The sequence below is a fragment of the Cygnus olor genome, chromosome 4 (assembly GCF_009769625.2).
Source record: "Cygnus olor isolate bCygOlo1 chromosome 4, bCygOlo1.pri.v2, whole genome shotgun sequence".
NCBI lineage: Eukaryota > Metazoa > Chordata > Aves > Anseriformes > Anatidae > Cygnus > Cygnus olor.
In genome coordinates, this window is record NC_049172.1 from 4,858,299 (window position 1) to 4,883,656 (window position 25,358).

Sequence of the window (25,358 nt, forward strand, 5' to 3'; positions counted from 1 at the left end):
CCTGCCATTAGTATAGTGTTTTCTCACTAACATCACAATTAATCTGAATCCAGATACTTATTGTAATCCGTCTAGATAGATGCTTATCCTGGGCTTTATCAAATCCCATTCACTCTTTTCTTTGCAGTGCTCCCCTGGCTGCTGCACTCGGATTTTTATTGTGCACTGACGCTTCAGGCTTCAAGCAGTTTGCCCTTCCTCTTCTGGCATCCCTGTACACTATCTGTGTTGCCAGGCTTGACACCCTGTGGAATAAGTGGTGCAAGATCTGGTCCAAAAAAGAGCCCGGCATTGTTGCTGCATGGCTTGTGCTCTCAGAGAAGAGGCTGAGCACCTGAGAAACTGCCTCTCTGATGCATTGCAGTGACGGCTGCTTGCTGCCAGGCTGTCTGAAAAGGAAGGAGGTCTTGGCAGCTCAAAAATGGGCACAAACTTCTCCTGCTCCCAAATAACCACATGAGGCTCTGGCAAGGATCTCAAGGGTGCATCCTTTGCACTCTGGTGGCTTCTCCACAACTCCTGGGGGTCTCCTGGGCTGCATCTCCACATCCACTGGCACAAGGTGTCCCAGGGAAGGGGGAAGCATGCAATGACTTACAGTAATTTTCTTGTTCTCCCCTTCCCTGGCTCCCAGCACTGAATCTAACTTAATTATCTGGCCATGCACTGAAACAAAGGACTTGAGGGAAAGGGGGACTGGGTGCAGTTTTCTTCTGACCTTTGCTAGCGACCGGTTTACTCCCTGAAGCATGCAGTTTTGAGGATAGTTTTGTTCTGAATAAGTGTTACCAGTTGCAAAGCTGCAAAATGTGATGTCAGAAGGGATGCAGGGCTTGACTTTGCCATCTTACTGTGGCAAGTCCCATGGGTGTCACCCCTGGTGTTTCTAAACAGGAAGGGTCACCAACATAAACGGCCCTGTGCTGCCATGCTGGGAAGCAGCGTATAAAGAATGTGACTCTTTTATTTGTCTTTTATAATTCAAAATATTGCTGCACCCCTGTTTCTGAGGGGGTGAGTGGGGTGGTCCCTGTGGGCGTGCTTTCAAGGTGAGATCAAAAGTAAGGCTTCAAATTCACCACCTCCATACCTGCTATGTCATTTTCTCAGCTGCACTGTCTAGCAATTGGAGAAGATTTTGAAAATTAAACATAAAGTGATCTCTGCTGTCAAGAGCTTGTAAGGAGGTTGGCTTTATACATAAAACTATTTGCTATAAATAAGGTTGCTGCACCTCTGCAGATCTGCCTATGGAAAGGGATTGTATGACGGCTCCCAGGAAGATAGAAAATTGTAATTGCAATTATTGCTAGTGTTGATTACCTGTTTCATCTACTGGTAACTAGTTCTGGCCAAGACACCTTACTGTTACCTCCTCTCCTTCCACCTCCAGCCCCCTGTGCCAAAGCTTGCCCATGACAGCAGGTCTTCGTACATAGGCCTGGTTTTCACATTGCTCCAAAACTATGCTCTTCTGGCTCTTGCATTTCTATTGCAACAGCTGGTCATCAAAGGCATAAATCCAGAGTTGGTTTAGCCATTAAAATGCTATCACTATTTTGAGATGGCAATTGAAACTTCGGTCTCCTCAGTTCGCCAAGTCCTCCTGCCTAAGAATGATTTCAGGGCCCTAGAAACTAGACGTTAAACAGGCTAAAAAAGGGACAGATTTCCCTTGTCTTTGCAGGCCAAGGCATCCTGAAGTCCTTCAACAAGTCATTGGTCTTTGTCTTTTTTTTTTTTTTTTCCTAAGGTAGACCCACAGCAATAGTGGACAGGGTTGGGTTTTTTTGGTGGTGTGTGTTTGGAGGAGCTGTCTGCTGCTGTGTTTTTCCCTCTCAATTTAACATTTCCTGTCAAAAACTTGAAGCCATGCTTTTCAAAGTGACCCGTTCTATCAGGAACAAAGGGAATGCTTTCATTTGGCCACACAGGTCTGTTTTTCTCTTTTTTAAGGTGTTTGTTGGTTTCTTTTGTAAATTTGTTTATTTTCGTTTTAATTGAGAAGACTATCTGCTAGTGCTTGTACCCAAGGTACAACTTATTGACAGTAGAGAAGTTGACAGGAGACAAGTAAGGAGGCTGCAGCATTTGTTCTAGAAGCAGATAAATGTTTAAAGGAGGGGAAAAAAAATCAGAGCAGTGTTTTGGGAGTTGCTTTTGACTTTTGGCTCCAGGATCTTGCTGGAGGACGAAGTACTTCTTCATTCGTGTGACCTGGCGGTGGGGAGCCATGGCAGGCCTCAGGCCAGGCCCTGCAGCCAGCCCGTGTTGCAGCCTGCTGCTCACAACGCCACCTCCCTGCTCGATGCCCCTTTGTCTTTCTCTGGAACAAATGCCCCCCCAGCTCCGGCCTGCCTGCCGGGTGCTGAACCACAGGCATTTTTGCTGTGGCTGGCTTGGGATTTTTATTGTTTTTGCACACTTGTTGCATATAGGATACCTTACAGGTGCAGGCTGAAGCTTTTAGCTAGCTGTTTGGGGAGGTGTTTTTTTTTTTTTTTTTTTTTTTTTTTTTTTTTTTTTTTTAGTTTAGTTTAGTTTTGTTTTGTTTTTTTCTGGTAGTCTCGTGTTTCTTCCAAAGCACTTCAAAGAATTAGAGAGAACTGGCCTGGATTCAGACTGACTCCAAAATGCAGCATTTCACCATCAGCTCACCAGAGATTAATTTAAACTGTCTCAAAGTGTCCTCTGCAGATGAGAGACAGGGCAGCACTCATTTAAAGTGGAGAGGATCTGTGTGAGTCCAGCTGCTTGGGTACATAAGTTGGTACCCAACTTGGAATCATAAATCATAAAACATCCCAAGTTGGAAGGGTCCCACTTGCACCAAAACACTACATTTTGGTGGGTGGATGCAGTGTAATTTCTGTAGTGCAATAGTTTTAAGATCCTCATGTAGGACGATGAGTAATCATGTAATACGCCTTTCTCATTGAAGGCGTAGGGTCTGATAGGGATTTGCAGGAGATTTTAACATTGTATTGAGGAAAAAAGGTGCTCAGTGCATCACGCCCATATAAAATGTATGTCTTGTCAATGTGACAGGGACTGAGGGACCAAGTTCCCCTTGTGTGGAGCTCAGTGTGGTCAAGGTCAGCAGCCCCTGCTTTGGGCCTGTGCAAACTGCTTGAGGTTTCCTGCAGCTAAAGCACCATGTTCAGAGACAAATTTGGGGAGAATATGGGGAGACAAATGCACACAGCCCATGTTGCATGGGCAGCATGCTTGTGGGAGGAGGAGGAAGCCCACTGATAAAGAAAATACAACTTAATGGACTGCAGTAAGAGAAATCTAATTAGCATCATCTCTTGCTTGAGCACAACATAGGATTTTGGCCATATAGCTCAGCCCTGGAAAGCCTCTGGTGTGGTAAAGCCCTGGGGAAAAAACAAGAAAACCAAGCGTGGACGTCAGCAAACAGATCACCCACTTGGGCTGACTTACGGGGCAGGTGTGATAGCAGAACCAATGGAGTCCTTGAGGCTTTTAAAAAATATGGCAGCAGGCCTTTCTCACGCAGGCCTTGTTCTGCACGTGTCACCCTGTGTTTTCTGCCCATCACACATGGTGATTGTCATGGTGGGACCACCAGGGAACATGGTGCTCAGCCAGACCACCAAGCCCCTGTCTGATGGTGGATATGGGTGCCCAAAGCACTGTGAGACAGGCCAGAGCACCTCTATTATTATTATCATCATCATTATTTTCATTATTATTTTCATTATTATTGTCATTATTAATTTATTTTGCCAGTTCTGGCTCTGCAGAAGATCTCCAAATGCTGTTAATGGAGATACACCCTGTTTATATGTTAATTTTAAGCCCACTGACAAGCGGTTTGCTTTTCTCCTCACTTCTCACAGTTCCTTCACCCGTTGAAAACCACTGCCATGGCTTAGGGGATAAGGTGCTGAGAATTAGAAAATAAAATCGAATCTGCAGGATGCTGGGGAGCGAGGGGGTACATGGATTGGCTGACTGAAAGTACGAATGGATGATTTCTAAAAGCAAACAGCCCTGATACCACGGGTGTGCATGACAATTACATCCAGTATAATACAAAATGTTAATTACTAAATTTTGAGAAATTAATGCTGATTAGCAGCTGCGTGTGTGACCTAAATACATCTATTCCTTGATCTTTATTCATAACGTACAGTTTGTTGTTGATAAAGTAATTGCTGAATGGTGGGCTGGCCCATGCGTCTTGTAGCTAAAGACTGAGGCCTGATTTGTAAATCATCTGAAATTTGTATGCATCTGTTTTTGTTGAATATATACAGACTGGGAAGATGAATAGCAGCCTGTGCTATCGCCTTTACAACTCAACTCATACATATTCTTGAGAATTCATATTGCTTTTATTATTTGGTCACATAAATGGACCTAATGCTTGTTGGCTTTAAAACACCTACTAGTGCTGCTTTCTCTCTCCATCTTGCAAAATATAAGACAAGGCCAAAGCTTAAATTAAAATCCTCAGGTTCTTATCTCTTTCCCACAGGAAAGCAAATCTGTGTTGAAAACCGTAAAATTAAGAGGAGAGCAAGGATAGCATAATTTAGCAAAAATTCATGGCACCAGATTCTGAGCTATATGACTGGAGGGATAGGTCAGACATTAAGAAGATACTGCCTGCTAATGCAAGTTCCTTAAGGTGGTGCTCTGAAAACAAGGAAAGCAGAAAATGCTGCACTGGTTCCCATTTGCTCCTTTTTCCTCTGCTCCTACTAGCCTTAACAATAAATTGAGTTGTCCATTTAATAGCCCTCCTGGTTCTAGAAGTCCAGAGAAATCCTTGATTTGTACTTGGAGTATTGTCATAATGTCTATTTGTGCCAAGACTTGAATAGTGAGACTCAAAATTAATTTCATTGGGTTCCTAAACGATTTTTTTCTTCTCTTAATTCCTGGCGTTTGACAGGCTGTTCTTGCTGATATTTATCAGCGTTTTTGTCTGAAGGCCTATTGCTTTTTTTTCTGCTTTTCTTTTTTATTTTATTAAAAATCTGCTAGTTGCATAATTGTTTTTGCCTCAGGGCAGGGTGCAGGGTGGTGGGGTAGAAACTCGGAGCGCCTCTTACACGCTGGGATGGTTGCTGCGGTTCTTCCCGCCATGGGAAAAGTGACATTTTTTTCAGGCAGTGTTAGCGTGGAAGTGTTGCATTGGCATGGATGAGTCCCATTGCCTTGCAGCCTTCATTCAAGAGTGCGGTTTGTGGGAACATCGCTTGACAGCACCCGTTTCAGGACCCAGTTGGGTGTTTTCAGCACTTTGATTCCTCCCTGGGGTGGCATGGCAAAGCTCCCAGCCATCTCCGCATCTCCTTCCCAGCTGGCCCCTCCAAAAATGCCACTGCCAACATGTGAAATCAGGCTCTTAAGGGTGACTTTGTAGATAGCTGCTGCACAGACTGAGAGATTTCAACCTGAGTTTATAAAATTGCAAGGGGAAAAGCCCGATGCACCCTCCAGCTTTGTCGGACAGTCGTCTTTGCTGCGCTGCGGTCCTGCAGAAAAGCAGGAACGTGATGGAGAGGAGTAGCAAAGCTGATAAAGCTGATGTTGCTGTGTGAGCCAGAGATGTGGCAAATCTTCACTTTAAACCTTTTGCCTTCAGTAATATGAATATATAAAAAACATATTTTGTTACTGCATTTTTATTATTATTAAATTTTTAAATGCAGAAGCTACATTTCACTAATGCTATTTTTTCCCTTCTCTTGCAGTCCAATAAGGTGCCAGTGGTACAGCCTTCTCATGCGGTTCACCCCCTCACCCCTCTTATCACCTACAGCGATGAGCACTTTTCCCCAGGGTCACACCCATCTCACATCCCCTCCGACGTCAGCTCCAAGCAAGGTGAGCCCATCCCAGTGCCCCCCCATGATGCTGATGGCTTTGCTTTTCATATTTTGGGGGGAGAGCTCCGGCTGTGCATGCTTGCTTCCAAAGACAGCTGTTCTGCCGTGATGCTGGTATTTAACTTGGCTTTTTAAATCTTCGTGCTCTTCCTAATGTGATAATTCTGGCTTGTTTTACTCATCAGAGCCTTTTAAAATCTCAATAAGCAGCAGCCAGCCCTCACCACCCCCTGTTGTGCCTGAGGCTTGCAACGCACAGACACAGAAACAGCAATCATCCCTCACTTTCCCAAAAACCAGGGAAGAGCACTTCAGTGCTGCGGTTATCAAAGTACTGCTGTTTTTCCCTTTTAATCAAAACTGAATTCTCATATTCTGAATTCTGTCTGAATTCCTCCATACAGTAGCTGGCATAACTGAAGTGTTGTCCCTAAAATACAGGGGGACAGTCTAGAGCCTGCACAAGTTAAGGCTTTGCAAACGTGACTTATTTTTTTTAACCTTCTCACACCTGCTGCCTTCTGCAGAAAGCATCATTTTACATGTCCGAGTCGTGGGTGTCTGTTTTCTGCACGCCCCTAGGACTTCTAAAAACCAACAACAAACGAACAAACAAGCCCAGATCCTCGTCTTGTGACGTTAAGGCTGCCCTGCTGCTGGGGGCAGGCTGGGCTTCCTGAGGAAGCACCAAGCCTGGGACTTGCACCCAGCACTCCCTCTGGACACATGGGTGATCCCAGAGGTTTGGTGCGGCCTTTGTTTGTGCTGGGGTGAGATAAAGGAGCTGGAAAGGCTGGGGTGAGGGGAGATGTGGTGGTTTGGGGGCTGCAGGGGGAGGACTGACCCCATCCAACACGTGTTTGGGTGAGCAGCCCAAGGAGAAGCCTCCGTGGGAGAGCTGGTGGTGAGGAAGGAAGGAGGGGAACAGATGGCAGATGAAGCTGTTCACTGTAGTCAGGATGTAGCTGCTGGTATGAGGGTCTGGGTCTGGTCCTGAAGGGGTTTCTTCTGCATGCACGTGTCCCACAACAGCTGGCTGAAAAGTTGGTGAAGCTCTGCCTTACTTGGACACGTGTCCTCACACAGAATTGTCCTGTTTATTTGGAGCAGTGTTTGGCCACCATCACCCAAGGAGAGAGACTTTTTTAGTTCTGACTTTCCCTGAATGCTTTATTTTTACGTTGGCCTTGCTATGCCAATAATAACGTGGGCTACATCCAGATAATACCATGGCCTTGTGGCCATGTGGTGGTTGCTTGTTTTTTAATTTACTCTGGCCTGTAAGTGCATGTAGAATATTTTTTTCAGAGCAGCGGAAGCAAACACAGTCCCCTTGTCCTCATTTGTCTTCCTTTGTTGCACGAGTGCCCAGGAAGAGGATATTTGTGCTCATTCCTTGAAGCCCCATGGGTGCTGTGCATGTTAGAGTGGGGGATTTGCACCCCTTGCCAAAGCCAGCTGCGGCTGGTGGGGCACATCCCAATGCCACAGCCCTGAGCTCAGAAGGCTTTGGCTTACTCCGTGATGGCAAGTTATTTTTCTCCTCATCTCCTGCAGACCCATCCTGGAAACCTTGTTTGTGTTTGCTGCCCATCCTCTCTTCCCACCTCGTTTCTGTCTCTTCCCTGCACAGCCCGTCCCTCACGCACAGCTCTGATATTTCTGAACGGGCTCCTGACTCCTGTGCTCAGCGTCTGGTGAAGATGCTGACGGACAATGCGGGCTGGAGGCTTCGTTTTTTTTTTTTTTTTTTTGCTGCAACGGTCTCCTTGATGTGTGTGGTCTTCCCATGCTCCCCATTCCAGCGCCGCGAGCATGTCAGAGCAGCCCCAGTGAAGTGGCCCGTGCAGTTGCTGCTAGGGGAAAATTTTCCCTCAGGTCCTCTGCCAAACGCCTCCGACCATTGTTTCTGTCCTCGCCTCCCAGCATGGGGCTGGAGCGCCGGGGTGCCCTCCTCCTCCGAAACCCCTCAGCAGGAAGGCGCTGGGGGGTCCCAGGGTGGCTTGCCCCCAGCGTTCCCTCCCGCGCCCCGGGCACCTCAGGATGGACACATGGCCAGCACCTTCCTCCAGGCGGTCAGCTCATCCTTCCCTTTAATTCGTGTTGTTTTTAACCCTCCTGTGAGCAAAAGCTGGCCTCTCCGAGGGTCAGAAGTGCACATTGCTGGGGAAGGAACAGGCTGGCTCCTCACATGGAGCTTGGCCTGGCAGGAGTGAGGTGGAGTCATGGCTCCCCAGGAGGATCAGCTGTCACTGAAGATGAGAGGCCAGGCTTGTTTTTCACCCTTTTATAACTGCTCTGAAAGAGCGTTCCCTCACTGTTAAAAACCCTGGAATACACAAAATGTTCTCTCTCCTGTCAGCCACCAGCTGTTTTTACGCCTCTGAAAAGACAACTGGCCAGAGATTCGATCCTCAGGCTGTGGTCCGAAGTCTGAGAACTGAGCTTTTCTGAGGCACCAAAAGAGACAGAGTTAGCAGTGCTGCCACCACTGTTGTTTTCCATCCTTTCCTCTGCACAATCCCGAAAGAAATTTCTCAAATCTTATAATTAAATTCAGAAGATTTAAATGCAAACTGTGGGGTGGGGTGGGGAGGAATCAGTAGCGTCAATCTATAAAACCAAGTCTCAAGGTAGCGCACTCAGTCTTGGACCTTTGGAGTGTCACTACATAAATATTTAATACGCTTTTAAAGCAGCTGATTTAACATGTGAAGTAGACTTAACAATTCCTTCTGCTTCAGCCTCCTCTTCCCCAAACACATTTAAATAAACCAATGTCTTTGTGGCCTCTGCAACTGTAATTCCATGTCTCTTGGGGGAGCGAGTTTGAGGTGAAGAATGGAGACCAGGAGCCCTTTGGGGGCTAGGATTAGCTTTAATCTTGAGGTGATTCCTACAATTGTAGGACTTTGTGTTCTGGGGAATGAGGGCTGATGGATCGTTTCTGATGGGACTCTTTATTTTTCCATGAAACACTACCAATGCAAAACAGATTGACCTTGGAGCCCACAGGAGTCAACTTGATGAAGAGCTTAGTTGGAGCTGGAGTGACAATTGGAAGCCAAATGAATCATATCAAGTGTGACCATTACAGGCCTGAAAATGATTCTTAATTAACCACTGATCCTTTGTGGTAGCAAGTTTCCAAAATCTGTGAATCCATAAGGGAACCAGTGAGAACGTACAAGTAGCAGTTTACCTAATCTAATAGCTCGACTGTGCTGCCTCTTTGACAATGCTTTATTTTCCTCTTGCTTCGTGCTGTGTGTTAGAGAAGTTCCTCAGGATTCAGTTGGGTCTGGTGACAACACTTAGAGGATGGTATTGCCTAAAGCACCTGACAGGAAATCTGAACTTGTGCAGGTCCTTAACTGAGACATTTATTGCGCCTTTTTCTCCCCTGTGTTTCCGTTTGAATCACGACACCGTACGCAAGGTATTTATTATTTGGAAGGTGGCATGGGTGGCCTTAGCTTCAGTACTGGCCATAAAGGTGGTTATTTCTCACTCAGGGCACTAATTCCATCATAGTGCTGGCTGCATTAGCTGTGAACTGTAGCTCGCATTTGCAGTATTTTGAGGGGAAAGTCATTCATTCTTCTGTACTCTTTAACAGGCATGTCCAGACATCCTCCAGCTCCTGATATCCCTACCTTCTATCCCTTGTCTCCAGGGGGGGTTGGACAGATAACACCACCTCTTGGCTGGTAAGATCTTTCAGCTTCTTTTCAGACAAGGTGCATGTTTGTACCCTCCGCTGTTGTTGAATCAATCGCAACATTTACAAAATAAGAATGTCGCTGCAGTAAGAAATGACTATGTTATTTAAGTTTAAAAGATCAAAAAATGTTGATCTTTGAAATGAATTGAATCTGGTTTTTGAACACGTACAGAAATTGAAGTGTGTAGATTTCACTTTGAAGTCTATATATTTCTTATGGCTCAGATTTGTGGCTCTTGGCATTTGGAAAGACAGCAGAAAACAGTTCTCAAATGTAAATTTTTAATAAACAAAATTGCAATTACTGAGGGGAGGGGAGGTAAGAAAGAACTTTGAAGTGTGTGGGGGGGAAGGCTTGAAACTGCACCAGAATGGAGAACAAACTTTTGCAGCTTTTTACAGTTTCTGTATGGAGAGATGCCTCAGTTATTGGGAGATTTTGCTTTTCTTGCTAATATTAGCACTTGAAGGATCTTTCTCTGCCATTGAAGGTGTCATCTTCCTTTTGGAGGAAACGTATGGTACTTTCAGAATGCAATCAATTTGACAAGATGCCTCATGTCTGCTAGGGGTAGACAGGTACTAGCCCTCAGTTCTGTCAGAGCAGGGAGCAAGTAAACTCAGCAACAGTTTAAGTGCTTTAGAATCCATGTCTTGACTAATCTGTGCCCACACAATGAGAGATGTAGATTTTTTTCATGGGTCTGTGTATGGGAGGAAAACATAATCCAGATGACAACAGGCAGAGAAAGTAGAGACCAGAAGATGGTGAAATGCTTCATTGCTGGCAAATCTTTCAGGAAGGGCCACATGCCTTTTTGTAGCAAATTATTATCAGATACAAAGCTAAAATATGGAAGCATCTGACTTTCCCCCCCCTTCCCCCCTCATTGCTGCTAGGCTGACTCACCACCTCCACCACCACCAGGCAGTTCCTGGCATTCATTTTCCAGATGTGGTCAATCATTTCTTTTGAATGGTTTCTCAATGCAGAGGCTGGCAGGGAGGGGACTGGGAAGGAGGCTTAACCAGCATGAGAAAGAGGAGAGATGAGCTGTGATTTTACAAGGTTTGGGAATGTGTTCGGTGCTGCTCATTGGCAGCTGGATGTAGCCAGCCTCCTGTGTGGTAGTGCTGCTGAGACTTCCTCCGCTTTTTTTTTTTTCCCCTCTTCCCTTTGAGCATTACTCGTTGCCAATAATTTACTCCAAGTGTGAAACCCGTATCCTGAACCCTACAAAAGCCACTCTCCCTTTTTCCCCCAGCTCTGAAAAGCTGCTCTGCCCTTCAATAAGTAATTCTTGGAACCAAATTGATGTGTGTGGTGGCCTTGCTGGACTGGTTCAGGTATTTGGGCTGAATTTGCAAAGGTTGAACTTTTAAGTAAAGATGTACTAAGATGTGTTGTTGTGGGCTTTTAGGTTGTTGTTTGGTTGTTTTTTTTATCAAACAAAATTAGAGTTTCTTAGAAAAGCTGGCCACTCGTTCCACACTGGAGAAGATACAAATGAAGAGAGCCCTAACTTTCACAGACTGGATAAAACTGTTCAAGAGGTTTTCTAGCTTGGTAACTCACACTCCGGTGTTCTTGCACTGATCTACAGTGGAATAAAATGCCTCTTTTGTAAGAGCTAGTTAACCAAATCCGATTGCAGTGCATTTATATCTAGGTGAGAGAGAGTGTGTACATGCATGTGTGTTGTAGGGGAGGAAGGTTGGTTGTTTTTCTTTCCTCCCCAGTGGAAACCTAGATTGGGAACCTTTCAGTAGCGAGGGAGGAAGTCCTAAGTGCTCAAGTATTCGTTAGCTTTAAATACAGCCAAACTCTTGAAAATTTTACCTATTACTATTTTTGTTTCACCCTGAGTTCCCATCAAGTGCTTACAGCTCTAGAGTAACTATTGAATACCGTATCATGTGATTGATGGGTTCCTTTCTTCTGTGACCTCAGGCAAGGTCAGCCTGTATATCCCATCTCGAGTGGATTCAGGCAGCCCTACCCATCCTCACTCTCAGTCGACCCTTCCATGTCCAGGTAGGTGTAGGAGGTGAATGACTGACTGGGGAGTAACTGCTGGCACTAGAGGGCAAGTTGCTCTTCTGCTTGCATCTTGGTCTGCCTTTGCTTGCTTTTCAGTCAGCTAAAACTTTATGCGTACATTTTTATTTAACGTATGTGTGTATATACAGTTTGCCTGGATCCCACACTGGTTTCATTCAGCATTTTCTTGGCTGTCTCTGAAGTATTGCAATTAGGAGCACCGGTAAATTGTCAGCAGTTAATTGATCTGTTTCATCTGAAATGAGTCATTAGTTCCTTCCTAGATGCAATGTATAACATGCATACTTTGTTTTTACTAACACAAGTATGAAACCAGGTGGATTGTCACTCTAGTCTGCACTCTGTAGTTTTAATTTCCAAGTTGTTGGTAATTAGTCTTGAATCATTTAGGTATCACTCCATGTAGAAACTTGCTCGCAGGTAGATATTTCATAGCCCAAGGCCACTAATGGCGAGGGATGCCAACACAATGTATTCGTACTGGTGTGTGACTCAGGCACTGTCTTTATGTCTAAGTGCAAGCAAACGATGCTAACTGAGACTTGGCCGTGACACACTCCAGACCTCCTCTCCTCAGCTTTTGCACTCTAAAGACAGCTTCTGCATCCTGTGCTTGGTGTACACAAGGTTGCAATGTACCGTTCTTGTTTTTTTTTGTGTGTGTGTGTGATCTGTAGAAGACACATCCTCTTGCACAGGGAATTAAGACAGGCCACTTGATAAGTGGTAGGTCCTCTTGCCTCTGTTTGCGTGGGTGCCTTTGGGTTATTGCTATCCCTTCACTTCTTTGCAGGGGAATGACAAGCATGTGCCTGTAAGGGTGACTGGGAAGAAAAGCCATTCTTTCTGTATAATAAAATCACCCAATTGGTTACAGGGCTTTGTGTTTGCTTTATTTTGATGGAGTGGAGGATAAGGCTAAAGGGACTAGGGAATGGAGAAGGAGAGGCTGAATGCAATTCCTTAACCAGCGCTCATTCAGCAAACCTTTAGCACATGAGCTTGCTTGTGATGTTAGTGGGGGATTCCACCAATTCAAAGCAAAGCATGCAGGTTTTCCTGTACACTTGGGCTTGCAGTGCTCAGCACCCTGAAGGTCCCTCTCAGCTGTCCTTGAGGATGAGCTAGGTTAGCAGGGTGGGATGATGGAGTTAGTGGTGCTGTTTTGTTTTTTATTTTCCTTCTTGTACAGATGGAAGGAAGTTTTACCTAGGACAAGTCTTTCTTTTTTTAATTCCTTCTTCCAAGATGCAGGAATTTTTCATCATAATTAGTTTAAGCATTTGAGGGGACGATAGTGAGTTTAGGTGATGCTAAAATCTTTTCGTTTAAGTACCTCAAAAAGTAAGAGATTCCATACAGAGCTACCAGGGACTTCTTGAAAAGACTTCTTCTTTTATTTTATTTGTTTCTGCATGGCAGTTCCCTCCTTCGCATTGGCTGGTGGTGGATATTTTAAGAATGTTTATATCTTGGTGTGGAAATACAGTTTTTGGTTAAGAAATGTGTATTTCTATTGCTAGTCAGTGCAACAGTACGACCACTAAATGTTTCTCCTGTGCATTGATAAAACTATTTGCCTGAAAGGTAACAAAATAACTTATTTAAAACCAAAACATTGACTGATTTTTGTTTTTCTTGAATAAAACCGGCTACAATGCACGAATCTTAGCCAAATATTTTTCATGCACTCTTAAAGAATTGTCTTTCCCTTGCAAGCTCCATGGTATTTGCGTTCTTGGGGCATCCTGCTGCTGTCATATTTGTTTGATGCCTGTCTTCAGTAGGGTTATAGACCTTCCTATGTTTTTTCTTTTAGGTTTTCACATCACATGATTCCTGGTCCTCCAGGCCCTCACACAACTGGAATCCCTCACCCAGCTATTGTAACACCTCAAGTAAAACAAGAACATCCGCACAACGACAGTGAGCTAATGCATGTGTGAGTCTGCCTTTCCGCACTAAGCCCTTTATCAATAAATGTTTGAGAACTAATGCTATCTGAAGAAATGTCAAGGTCTAAAACAAACGAAAAAAAGAAATACTTTTCATGACATCTCTGAATTTTGACTCCTTATATAACTAAAAAAGGAGATAAGGGCGACTTTTTAGAAGAGTAATGAAACAAGAAGCCATAGCTCATTCCAGTCCAGCACTTTTTAAGCTATCAGCAGCAATCATCTTGATTCTGACATAATCATGGACCAGTCTACCTGAGGATGTTGCTTGAGTGTGAACTCATGAGCTTCTCCTGGAAAAAGTCTTAACTGCAAAATCTACTAGTAGAAAGCAACATTGTTGCTTAGTGCTTGGAGGCAAAAGGCCTAAGAAAGAAGTAGATGAGGAGCTATCCTCCTGCCTGTAGCAGTAGCCTGCAAGGGTACTGCAGATAACCATTCAAAAAGAGAATAGGTGAGATAGGTGATGAATCTGGAGCAGATTCACAGATTAAATGTTATTTGCTCATCAGCCAAACACCTTACATTAAGTCAGTTCTCTGAAAAGATGTGAAAGGGGATGGGACATAACCACTGAAATTCACGTTCTTAGGAGTTATTTCACTGTAACCACTGATTGGAAATTTTCATTTGGGTGGGGTTTTTTTAGGCTGAAGGTTAATAGATGCTTTTTTTTCCTTCTTCCCCCTTCCCCCACCACGTTTTAGGAAGCCTCAGCACGAACAGAGAAAAGAACAAGAGCCAAAAAGACCTCATATTAAGAAACCTCTGAATGCTTTCATGTTGTACATGAAAGAAATGAGAGCGAACGTTGTAGCAGAGTGTACTCTGAAAGAAAGCGCAGCTATCAACCAGATTCTTGGCAGACGGGTATGTACAGAAGGGTGTGTGTGTGCTCACGTGTGCTGCTAATTTGTGTGTTTCCCTTTAGTGGGTGTGATGGCTCACTTTCTGCTTGAGGTGCTAACTAATGTGCAACTATCAAATTAACTATAGAAGATAAAACATGCGACTGAAAATAAAAGCAAGGTCTTGATTTCTTTTCCTCCTCATCAAACTGGCGTCTGTTCCATTCATGTCAGCACCTCAGGCAGGAAATATTATCATTGACACGTGGAAGGAGCATTCAAATCACCCTCTATGTCCTCCCTTAGGCTGGGATCCATTCAAGGATGAACTCAACGTCAACGGAGATAGAACTGAAAAGTGAATACAACCAGGGTCTGACTGTAAAATCACGTAGATTGGCAGGGACCTGTGGAGGTGGTTCAGTCCAACACCTGCTCAAAGCGGGTCCAGCTACCTCAGGTTGCTCAGGGACTTGTCAAGTTTTGAATACCTCTAAAGTAACCGGCTGAGTACTGATGACCCAGAACACATCCCAGAGCCTCTCAATGGCCTTGCTGAGAGACGTTTGGTTCTGTGGCATCGTAGGCATGTTTTTTTCTTTCCATGCTCTGAAAAATTGCAGGCCAACCCATAATTATAGACTTCATGCTCACTGTCAGTATTGTTGTTCCAAAGGGAATGCAGCAGAGATATGTACCCATTTTGAATTTGATTGTTCCACAAATTTAAAAAGGGATGACATTTGTAGTAAGTGGAGTATGGATTCTTGAAATCCCCTTGCCCAGTGAACCCCATTTTTGACTCCTGGCTAAGTCAGTATCAAGAGGCACTACAGCTCTCTGAAAAAAACTGTGCTTTTAAGTGGGAAGTCAGTGCACAACTTAGCTGCTTCTCGTCTGAAGACCTATTTTACCCCTTTAAACAGTGCAGCAATCTCTTGCTGCTTGTCCTGGTTCCTTTAGCCCTCTTCTTTCTCTCTGATGTTCTTGTTGCTTCCTCTTAAAGGACACCTTGCTGCTTGCATTTTCCATCCTTGCATGCAAGTCTCTATGATTATGTTCTACATTCTCACCCCCTCAGTAATTCGTCTTAGTTGCTGAGTATGTGAGTCTTGTTTTCTTGACTTGAATGATGGCAGTGGCTTGTTTAACTCCATTTTGCTAATGAATCAGACCTCAGTGCTCTGCTCCATGCTTTTTCCACTGCTTTGACTTCTATTTCCAAGTAAAAGTACCCCAGGTTCCACTTTTCTGTGGTACAAACAACGCATGAGTTATCCCATATAATTGCAGGGAGATTAATTATTATCAAATGTTTTGTGTTCAGTCATCCTGGTCACTATTTACTATACTCTCTGCCACTTTGGAACAGGAGCCTCTGCTCCCAAGAGCTGACGCTTTGCATGCTGCTGGGCTCTCTGATGCTACCGCTTAATCCAGAAGCCCAAGGCTGCAAATCCTCTGCTTTAACTAAGGAGAGCTTTTTCCTCTCCTTCCCGCCCACCTTTGTGCCTCTGTGGGATCTAGGTTTAAATCATCACTTCACACCCAGCAAGCAAGGGTCAAAGCATAAAAACAACTCTCAGTGAAATGGCAGCCTTAGGGACCTTCCAGGTCTGCAGCAGGGAACGAAGCCAACTTCTAAGAAAAAAAAAAACTTCTAATCCAGAGATTTCTCTGCATGTTTTGGAGTCCCAGTTTTGCTCTTTTCTAGCTCAGAGAGTTTTAAATGTGGGCACTGAAGCCAGCAAGAAATGCAAGTCCAGTGGCACCGCCATACAAGGAACAGTTTTGTAACTCTGAGTACAAGTGACACTAGAAAATGAAGCAGAAAGTGTCGGGCAGCTACAGGAAAGCTCTATATAATTTGTAAAAAATTCTAACAATGTTCTGAGTGGAAAAATAACTTTCCATTCTTAGATTTTTTACCTTCATATTTCTGGTAAGGCAGCTGTTCTCCGTCTGTCCTCCTGTTAGCAGCAAATAATGTCTGCAGAGAAATGGGCCGTCCCCTTATCGTATTTTCTTGAGGTTTTTCACTCCATTTGCACTGAACCAGAAATGTTCCACCTGTCACTGAGGCGGTCTGACCCTTCTTGTCCTGCCTCTTGCTGTACTGAAATTCGGCTGCCTCAGTTGCTCATGTGGAATTTTTTTTCCACGGTTGTAACTTTGCTTTTATTAGATTACTTGCTATTGACTACTTAGGCGCAAATGAAAAATGCTCATTCCTTGAATGCTCAGTACCTTCCAGTTTTGGAATGCATGTGTGGAACATGAGAGCTGCAAACAGGCTGAGAGCTGCTGTGCTCTCACTAACACATCGAACTTGTCAAGACAGACAAGCCCTTTAGTTCACATCTTCCAACATGTAACAAAACAACATATTAAATCAAATGTGATTTGACCTGAAATCCTAGTTCTGTGAATTATTCTTGCATGAGTTTCTCACTGATTTCATGTCTGTATTTCTAATATCTTCCTTCCTTTTGTCGTGGCCCCCCTGCCATCATCCCTCTCTCCCCCAGTGCATGTGGTCAAACAAGAAGACACATCTAAAGCTGCAGCAGTGAACCCAATTCTAAATAAAACTCCTTTTCTCTTTTTGATTCAGGTCTAATAGATGTTCCCACAACTACAAAATTATTAGATACCGATGTAGATGGTGCCTTGTCATCTGTGCAGGTTTTTGGTTTTGTTTGGTTTTTAAATTAGATAAAGAAAGCAGGAAATTTATCCTTTCTTGGCCACCCAGGTCAACCCATGTAATTTGGAAGACTAGAGTGCTGTGGGTTTTGTACATTAGAAACTTTTTGCAGTTTCCATTTTCTTTTCCTTTGTTACAACAAGAAATCAGAAGGCGGGTACCTTGGAGCTCAATACGTAGAGGTTGATCTTGGAACAGAAGCCTGCCAGTGCCCTGAGTGCCCTCCGTGTTGGTACTGCAAACCTGTGTGTAGCTGTTGCTTAAAAGCAAGACAGCAATCCCTTCTGTGGCGGGGAGCTCTCTGCCCTTCAAAAGCAGCACAAACCATTCTGTTTGTCAGGAGCTGGAGTGCTTTTTTTTTTTTTTCTTTTTTATGTCGTGTTGGGAGGAGCATGGTTCTGTGAGCGGATTATGTGGTGAGCCCTGTTTCCATAAATGATTTTTGTCTTGCTCAAGGCACTTGGCAGTTACAGAGCAGACAAATGCCTGAAAGTTGTTTAATAAACACGGGTGCTTGTAATTGCTAATGAATTTCATTTTTGCAATGGAGGACTGAATCAAAGTCACAAAAACACTTGCTCGTGTCATCTGTTGCCTAGGTATGAGTTATTTCCAGGTCTAATGCGATGTTTATTTTGTTTGCAGTGGCATGCTCTCTCCCGTGAAGAACAAGCGAAATATTATGAACTAGCTCGTAAAGAAAGGCAGCTACACATGCAGCTTTATCCAGGCTGGTCTGCAAGAGACAACTATGTAAGTCGCTCAGTCGAAGGTTCCTTTATCTAAGGTTTTTTTTCTTTATTTTTTTTTGCTTCTAGCTTGTGGAAATGTCTGGTAAGAGGGATGGTGAACAAATATACAACATAAGCCTTATATTTGTACTTCAGACATCCAGAAAATTTAACATTTTTTTGTTGTTGAGATGCATCTTATGAAGGTCACAGTTTTCGAGGAAAAAAATAGCACAGAAACTTTTTCTTAGGCAGTCATCAGTACTGTCTGAAAGCTTATGTTCTACTGTACAGCTGTGAATTTTCCATTATTTCTATTTGATCACTTGCTATCCAGAAATCTTCTATAGACCTGAGCAAAAAATAAAAGGGGTGCCTCCCTTTCAGGAGAACCTAAAGCCCAGGGGTAGTGGTGTAAGCTGAACTTCAGTTGGAGGTAATTCTGGATGCTCCACCCCTGAAATAAAGCCTGCAAAATTTGTATAGATAAACCTTATAATAGATTCTGCTTTTACAGTTTGGCGAGGTAAGAAATTTAGCTAAGATTTTTTTTATGATTGCTCGTATTTTATAATTAAATATCAAACACTATTACCATGTTGCACAGCTTGCACTGCACAGTTATACTAGTGTGCTTGCTATGAGCAGTCAGTGTAGCTGTATGTTACATAATGAAGCTCAAAACCTTTCTGTCCCCCATCAGGTGTACATTATTTACTGTGTTTCAAAGTGTACATGCTATATCTGGCTCAGTTTCCCACTTGCATTAGGTGGCTACAGTATTTCTCTAGTTACGTCTTGCGGACACTGAGGATTGGGGAGCGCCTAAATACAGCGTTAACAGAGACTGCAGAAGTACTCAACATTTCCAATCCAACACAGCTACCGTTCAGTTCAACAATTTTTTTTGTTGTAAGCCAGAGTCTCTGAGGGAGATTTTTGGCGCGGAAGGTGTTGACACAGAAGCCATGTGATCATCTTCGAAGCAAATGCCTTGGTCTTGCTGACATCCGTGCCCAGTTTTGTAAGCACAAATACTACTGTAAGCCCTGGCAGCCTGTTTCAGCCTGTTGCTGCCTGTTTTACACGGCAGTCTTTCCTAGCAGATGGGCTGTCGTGACCTTATGCAGGTAGGGTTTATTTCCAGTAACCAGACAGTGTCAACAGAGCTGTCTTGAAACACACCTGGGAACAAACAGGGCCTTGGAGATACATTCCCTGAAAGTAAGGGTCTTCAATTATCGTGAACTTGCTGGAGAATCAGACTGCTTCAGAGCTGTGTTAGCTCATGCTTACGAACATCAGCCTTGCACATTGTGGCTGGCTTTTAAAGCAGCAGAAAAGGTGTCCTTCAGTAGCTTACTTTACTTGGGGAGCACTGCCCTGTGACACTCAGACGTGTTGACTTCGTGAACCTGATGTGTTTTGCCATAGCGTGCTGCCATACAGCACAAGCAGCAGACCTGTGGTTTCCTAAATGCCTCGATAAGACATTTTGCATGCATAAGGTGGCACCTACAAATTCTCTCTTAGATGTGCTTCGTACTTACATCCTGTGTAGCAGTATAGCTCTGACGTACTCCAGCCCTGTGTTGCACCAGAGAATCCTGCTGGCGTTCCTCCTGCAGTCCTCACTGCCGCTCCAAGAACGCAGGCCTAAGTTGCAGCAGTGCTGAGAAGGCGGTCATAGGAGACCACAGATATCACTGAAACCTTTCAAGGTCTAAGTCATCCTTTTTTCCCTTCATTTTTGCTAACTTGCTGTCAAAAATGAACTATACATTTAGCAGAGAGATTGCTGCAATATTTTGGGGTTGAAAGTGAGAGATGCCCTGTTTCCTGCAGCTGATTTGACAAAACAGTGACTTTTAAGAAAATGTACTAATTGGTTTTAATTCTTCTGGTTTGGTTTGCTGGTTACTCACGAGTTCAGAAGTTTCAAGAAAATGTTATGCATTGTTGTTAAACTGCTGACAATATCTGCGCACTTTTTATTGTGTTTTTTATTACTGACACCCAGAGTAGTCCTTCAAAGGTGTGTGACAGTCATGAGAAGAACAGTGTTTTCATACTGTGGTGGTGTCTGTGTATGCTGGAGCTGCCAGGAACTAGTTTTCAGGCCAGCTTTTTCCTTCTTTTCTTCCACTTCTGGTATCCATAGATGGATCTGAAATCAGCTTTCAGTATGTTTCAGTTGAAGTCAGCCAGACTTAGAGAATAAAAGAAAAATTCTCCTTGCATGATTTTTCCATGTAAACATCTGCAGTAACGCGACGCCTCTGCAAAGCAGTGTTGTCTTGCTGCCTACATGATAGAGCACACCACCCTGAATTTCCCAGCGCCCTTAAAATCTACTTTCCCAAATCTGCTGTCCATCCCGTCGCCCCGCCGAGCCGGCTGAAGGGAAGACACATCCCTGCAGCTCTGCCCTTCCCGTCTGCGGCCGCCCCGCACAGCACGGTGCTGGGACACGCGTTGGTGGCTGCCAGATGTGCTGGCACCCTAACCTCTGCCTGGGGGGCGTAGGACAGAGCCAGCGGAGCCACATACCACAGCCACACTGAGCTTGGCCAGAGCTCATCTCTTCAAGCCTCTCCCGCAGCTTGAAGGTTTTCTTAAAATATAAACGGATATAAATTTTCTTTTACTTCTTTTTATTTCTTTTGGAAAAGTTTTGACTGACAAGACTGGCAATGCAGGGCAACGAAGAGAAGTTCTGTGGCAGAATATCAAGGTGGCAATTAGGGCGATGCGAGATGACTGAGGTTTAAAATTGTGGGTCTAAACCGATCCTTTGTTTTCTGACAGACTGTGCGAACCGGGAGCTCTGGCCTTTTCCATAGCTGAGGGCACGGGAGAAGGCTGACTTTGTGGGTTGGCACGACGAGCCCGTGCTGACATACTGGTGCCAGCGTGGTGTCCAGCAGAGACAGCTGCCCGAGGTCCATTTCTGGCCTGCTCCTCGGTCACGCTAAGGGTACCACACTGCACTCCAGCCTGTTACGTGCGCGGCACACTGCTAGTGCGCCAGGCACGGCCACACAAGGCTCGGCTTTTGTTAAGTTACAGGCGTTATCAGCATAGTTTTAGCTGGTTGGCTTGCACCCTGGGGACAAGCCATAGTTGTCCTAGGTACTTTCAACACCCTGTCTGCTGCTGCCATGTATGACAGTGTAAGTATCTGAATGTGTGAAGGGTTCTTGTAAGAGCCATAAATTAGGATATCAACATTTGTGTCATCGGTTTATTAAGCACGAGAAGTCTTTCGGATGCTTGTGCCTGCAAGCGTTAGTTGAAGAACTGCCAGAAATTGTATTTCAATTTGGATACAAAAATGTGTATTGCTCATGTGAATATTTCTCCGTAGATGCTGAGAGCAAACCTTGTTACCAATGAAACAGTTGGAAGTGAGTTAGAAAGGGTTTTAACTGCTCCGGAAAAGATGTGTTTTTTTTTCCTAACCGCTTTCTTAGTGTCCAGCTGGCTTTCATTTCTATGTTGTGAGGCAGGGAGGGATAAAAGACATTGTGTGTGTGTAATGGTATGGTAAAGTTGCCTGTTTTGCAGGGGAAGAAAAAGAAGAGGAAGAGAGAAAAGTTGCAGGAATCAGCATCAGGTAGGCCATGACTAACTCTACTTAGCACTCACTTCAGGTATATTTCAGAAACCAGGGCTTGTGCTATTAATTTTTACATGCTGTTCTCTAACAATTTGCTTCTGACTGATGTTTTAAGGTACTTCACTTTGAATGCAAGCTTGTAAAAACGCACACAATACTTGTTTCCTTTCCCTTACCCCTCCCCATATAACTCTCCTGCATCAACATCTTTGGCTGAACTTATGCCTTGCTGCAATCACTCTCCTGCTTTACCTTTGCTTTTCTTCCCTGTCAGTTGTATCATCCTTAGACTTCATCTCAAATGCTGTGTGGGACCATTGGACACTGGAAAGTTTACACTGACCTTTTTGTAGCCGCTTTAGTTTTTATTACTGTATTTTACATTTCCATCTACACTAACAGCTGCCAGTAGGCTGGCTAAAAGCATCAGTGAGGTCTCCTCTTTGCCTTTAAAACACATAAAAAGAAACACTGTTTTCCCCAACATGAATGGCTGGTATAAGAACCATAAGAATTAAAACCCAAAACCAAAAACACAAAAAAAATCCATGTAATGCTGTAGCAAACAGACTTATTTGGAATGTGCAAAAACTCTGTAACAGGAATTTGTTAAAGGAAAACAATCTTCTACAGGTACAGGCCCCAGAATGACAGCTGCCTACATCTGAAGCATGGTAAGAACATCTCTAAAGCTTTCCTGATAAAACTGAACTGTAAAATAAGCTTTCTTATAAATTTTATGCGATAATATGAATTTAGCAAAAATTGCAGAAGTATCATATCCCAAAGTTAATGTTACTTTGACTACTGATGGTTTTTATACCGGCTATCTACTAGGTGTCCACCATTTCACTTCTTAACCTTAATATTTCCAAACTGACCATACCTCACTGACTCGCTGCAAGTCTGCCTGTTAAGCACAAGGATGGGTTTATATGAAGCAGTGCAAACCCTCCCAGCCAGCAAAATGCCACAGCTTATAAAGAGCAGGCTAGAAGCTGGCTTTGGAGTACATTTTATGTGCTGACACTGGCTGGCGGGGTACACTTTTTTAAAAAATTGTTTATTCACCTGTATACTAACAAAACATCTGCTAAGAAAATGGGACTGTATTTCAGCTGTATGAGAATTTTTTCCCTTGGTTGTACAGTGGTATTTTGTGTGCGGTGTGGAGTTTTCTTTGTTGTAGTTCCAGCCTGTGTTTTCTCTCTTCATGCCACCTCCAGGAGGTGGAACCACACTCGTTATTGCACATATCCAGCAACACCATCCAGCCGGGTGTGAGCGCACGCGGTACCGCAGTGAGATCCTCACTTCTCAGTGCTTGTGTTGGAAGGCTGGGCCTTCTCTTCGTCTCAGTGTGATACGTTTTCTGGTAGGAATGGAGTTCATTGGAAATGATAGGTACTTCTGCACAGTCTAATTAACCCAGACTGCTCTTGGGAGATCCCTGAGAATTGCAGGAACCATGCAAAAGTGACACTCTCCGCTGCCGTATGCATTACAACAGAAACGGGCTCTTTCTCCCCTCTCCCTCTGACTTGTTTTGCCACGTGATCCCCTTGGCACTCGGTAGGCAGCGAAGCAACCTCCTCTTGGCTGTCCCCTCTGCTCAGACTTGCAGCCGGAGGGAGCCAAGTTAAGTTTGTTCCGTGCAGTGTGTCCATCTCAGCCAGCCAGCATGGTCCAAGCCTCTCCTGTACTTAAACCAGCAGGCCAGTTAGGCTAAACTTGCTTGGGTTTAGGAGTTTGCTGTTTTGGTTCGTTTTTGTAAAGCTGAAAAGAAGGGAAAAGACAAAATGCATGCTTTTTTTTCTTCCTGCTAAGGAAAAGGTTTTCAGGCAAGCTGACAGCCTTGCTCTTTGTGATATGCCTAACTCGTGCTGATTTGGGTGTGGATTGCAGCATTTGGGTTCTGTAGGCGATACAACAAATGTAGCTGTAAAGCGTGGCTACAGTGACTGTCCCAAGTATTCTACCTATAAAGCAACAAAAAAGAGCAAGTGCTTTAACCTTGACTTTTATAATTGATACTTCGGCTTAGCTGCCCAGGTCCACGATTGCTATGAGTACTTTTCCCTTTGATGTTAACACAGCACCAGCAAACAACACACGTCTGATACACGAGCTACATGATTTAACATTGTGCTTTGGCATATCTTTTGGCATATCTAAGTTAGTGCACAGAACTTAGTTAGGAATGGAATATGATTAGGGTTCATGTGACAGTTAAAAGCTGGGGAATGTTTGGTTTCTTGGATGTGTTACACTCTAAGGATGGCTGCCTTGCCTACACCCAAGTACTTTTGTTGGAGTTTCTGTTTGCATTTCCCATAGTAGAGAATCAGCAGAATAGAAGATGATGAATATGTGGGTTTTCTCTTTCTCTTCTACCTCTACATCCTTTCTGTCCTTCCCTTAAGTTCGTAATGGCGTGGAAACTGTTATAATATCCTTGTCTCTGTCCTAATGCAATTTATACCATGAAGTGTGAGAAGGGGAGGCATCGTCTTCCACTGAAGGGGAAGTGTGCTGGTGACTTCATGTGGGCGCGCGTCGGCAGCTTCACCGAGAGTTGCATGCCGAGTGAGTGCTCTCCTCCGAGACATACAGATGTGCTCTAGCTGGAAGTAAAGGCACAGGATGATTTAGGGAACCTGAATCAGCCAGACTTCAAAGTAAACTTCTGAAGGTTAAGACTCCTGCCCTTTGCAAACCTAATCCAAGAAATGTTTTGCCCACCAAGCGTAATATTTTACCAGGCCCACAGCAGAGCTGTTGTAGTCTTTACTGGATGGAGATGACAAGTTGGGAATGCCTTTCAGTGAGCGCCGCAAAGAGCTCTTGAAGACAGGAAAACACTAGCTTCCTTACTCGTATGGCTGGTGCAAGGCAGAGGGGGAAGGAGGGTGGGAGGTCTGGGAAGGAGACAAGCATTCTGTTATCTGAGAAGAATCAGAAATGAGTAGGTGGCAAGACCAAAGAAAGAATCTCGAGATCAGCACAAAGGAGATCAGCTAGGGCTGTAATTACGGTGATGTAAGTGAGAAGGATGAAATGGTGGGAGGGTTGCCTGGTGGGATGTTCAGAGGAAAGTAACGGAAGAGATATGGAGACATGCAACCAGAAATGATTTAAGAGTCTGTGAAAGTGTTTTTTTTCTTTCTCCATGAACACTTCAGAACATAACTGATTTTTAAGACAGACCTCTGACCAGGTTTTTGGCTTGCTCTTCATTTGAGCGGTGAAATCAAGATGATAGCATGAAGTTTCACCTCGAGTACTGTGTTCAGTTTTGGGCCCCTCGCTACAAGAAGGACATGGAGGTGCTCGAGAGAGTCCAGAGAAGGGCAACAAAGTGGGGTCTGGAGGACAAGTCTTACGAGGAGCGGCTGAGGGAGCTGGGGTTTCTTTAGCCTGGAGAAGAGGAGGCTCAGGGGAGACCTCATCGCTCTCTATAGGTACCTTAAAGGAGGCTGTAGAGAGGGGGGGGGGTTTGGTCTATTCTCCCACGTGCCTGGTGCAGGACAAGGGGGAATGGGCTAGAGTTGGCCAGGGGAGGTTAGGTTGGATATTAGGAAGAACTTCTTACTGAAAGGGTTGTTAGGCATTGGAATTGGCTGCCCAGGGAAGTGGTTGAGTCGCCATCCCTGGAGGTCTTTAAAAGACGTTTAGATGTTGAGCTTAGTGATATGGTTTAGTGGAGGACTGTAGTGTTAGGACAGAGGTTGGACTAGATGATCTTTGATGTCTCTTCCAACCTAGATGATTCTGTGATTCTGTGAGTTGCTCCTCTTCCCAGGGCTGTACACCACCAGGACATTCCTTACAGCTTCACTGCT

At 44.3% G+C, this 25,358-nt stretch overlaps 1 protein-coding gene across 4 annotated transcripts in view; it reads left to right on the forward strand.

Moving 5' to 3' along the window:
- LEF1 (lymphoid enhancer binding factor 1) overlaps window positions 1-25,358 on the forward strand; it is a 64,193-nt gene that overhangs the window by 27,497 nt on the left and 11,338 nt on the right. The window contains exons 4-11 of one of the 4 annotated variants that reach the window (XM_040555404.1): window positions 5,733-5,865; window positions 9,487-9,577; window positions 11,543-11,626; window positions 13,473-13,595; window positions 14,319-14,481; window positions 17,812-17,919; window positions 21,465-21,513; window positions 22,150-22,190. In XM_040555404.1, coding sequence (XP_040411338.1) covers window positions 5,733-5,865; window positions 9,487-9,577; window positions 11,543-11,626; window positions 13,473-13,595; window positions 14,319-14,481; window positions 17,812-17,919; window positions 21,465-21,513; window positions 22,150-22,184 — 786 coding nt within the window. In that variant the 3' untranslated portion in view covers window positions 22,185-22,190. The remainder of the gene's footprint in view (window positions 1-5,732; window positions 5,866-9,486; window positions 9,578-11,542; window positions 11,627-13,472; window positions 13,596-14,318; window positions 14,482-17,811; window positions 17,920-21,464; window positions 21,514-22,149; window positions 22,191-25,358) is intronic. The other 3 variants (XM_040555403.1, XM_040555406.1, XM_040555405.1) reach the window with 3 other exon arrangements.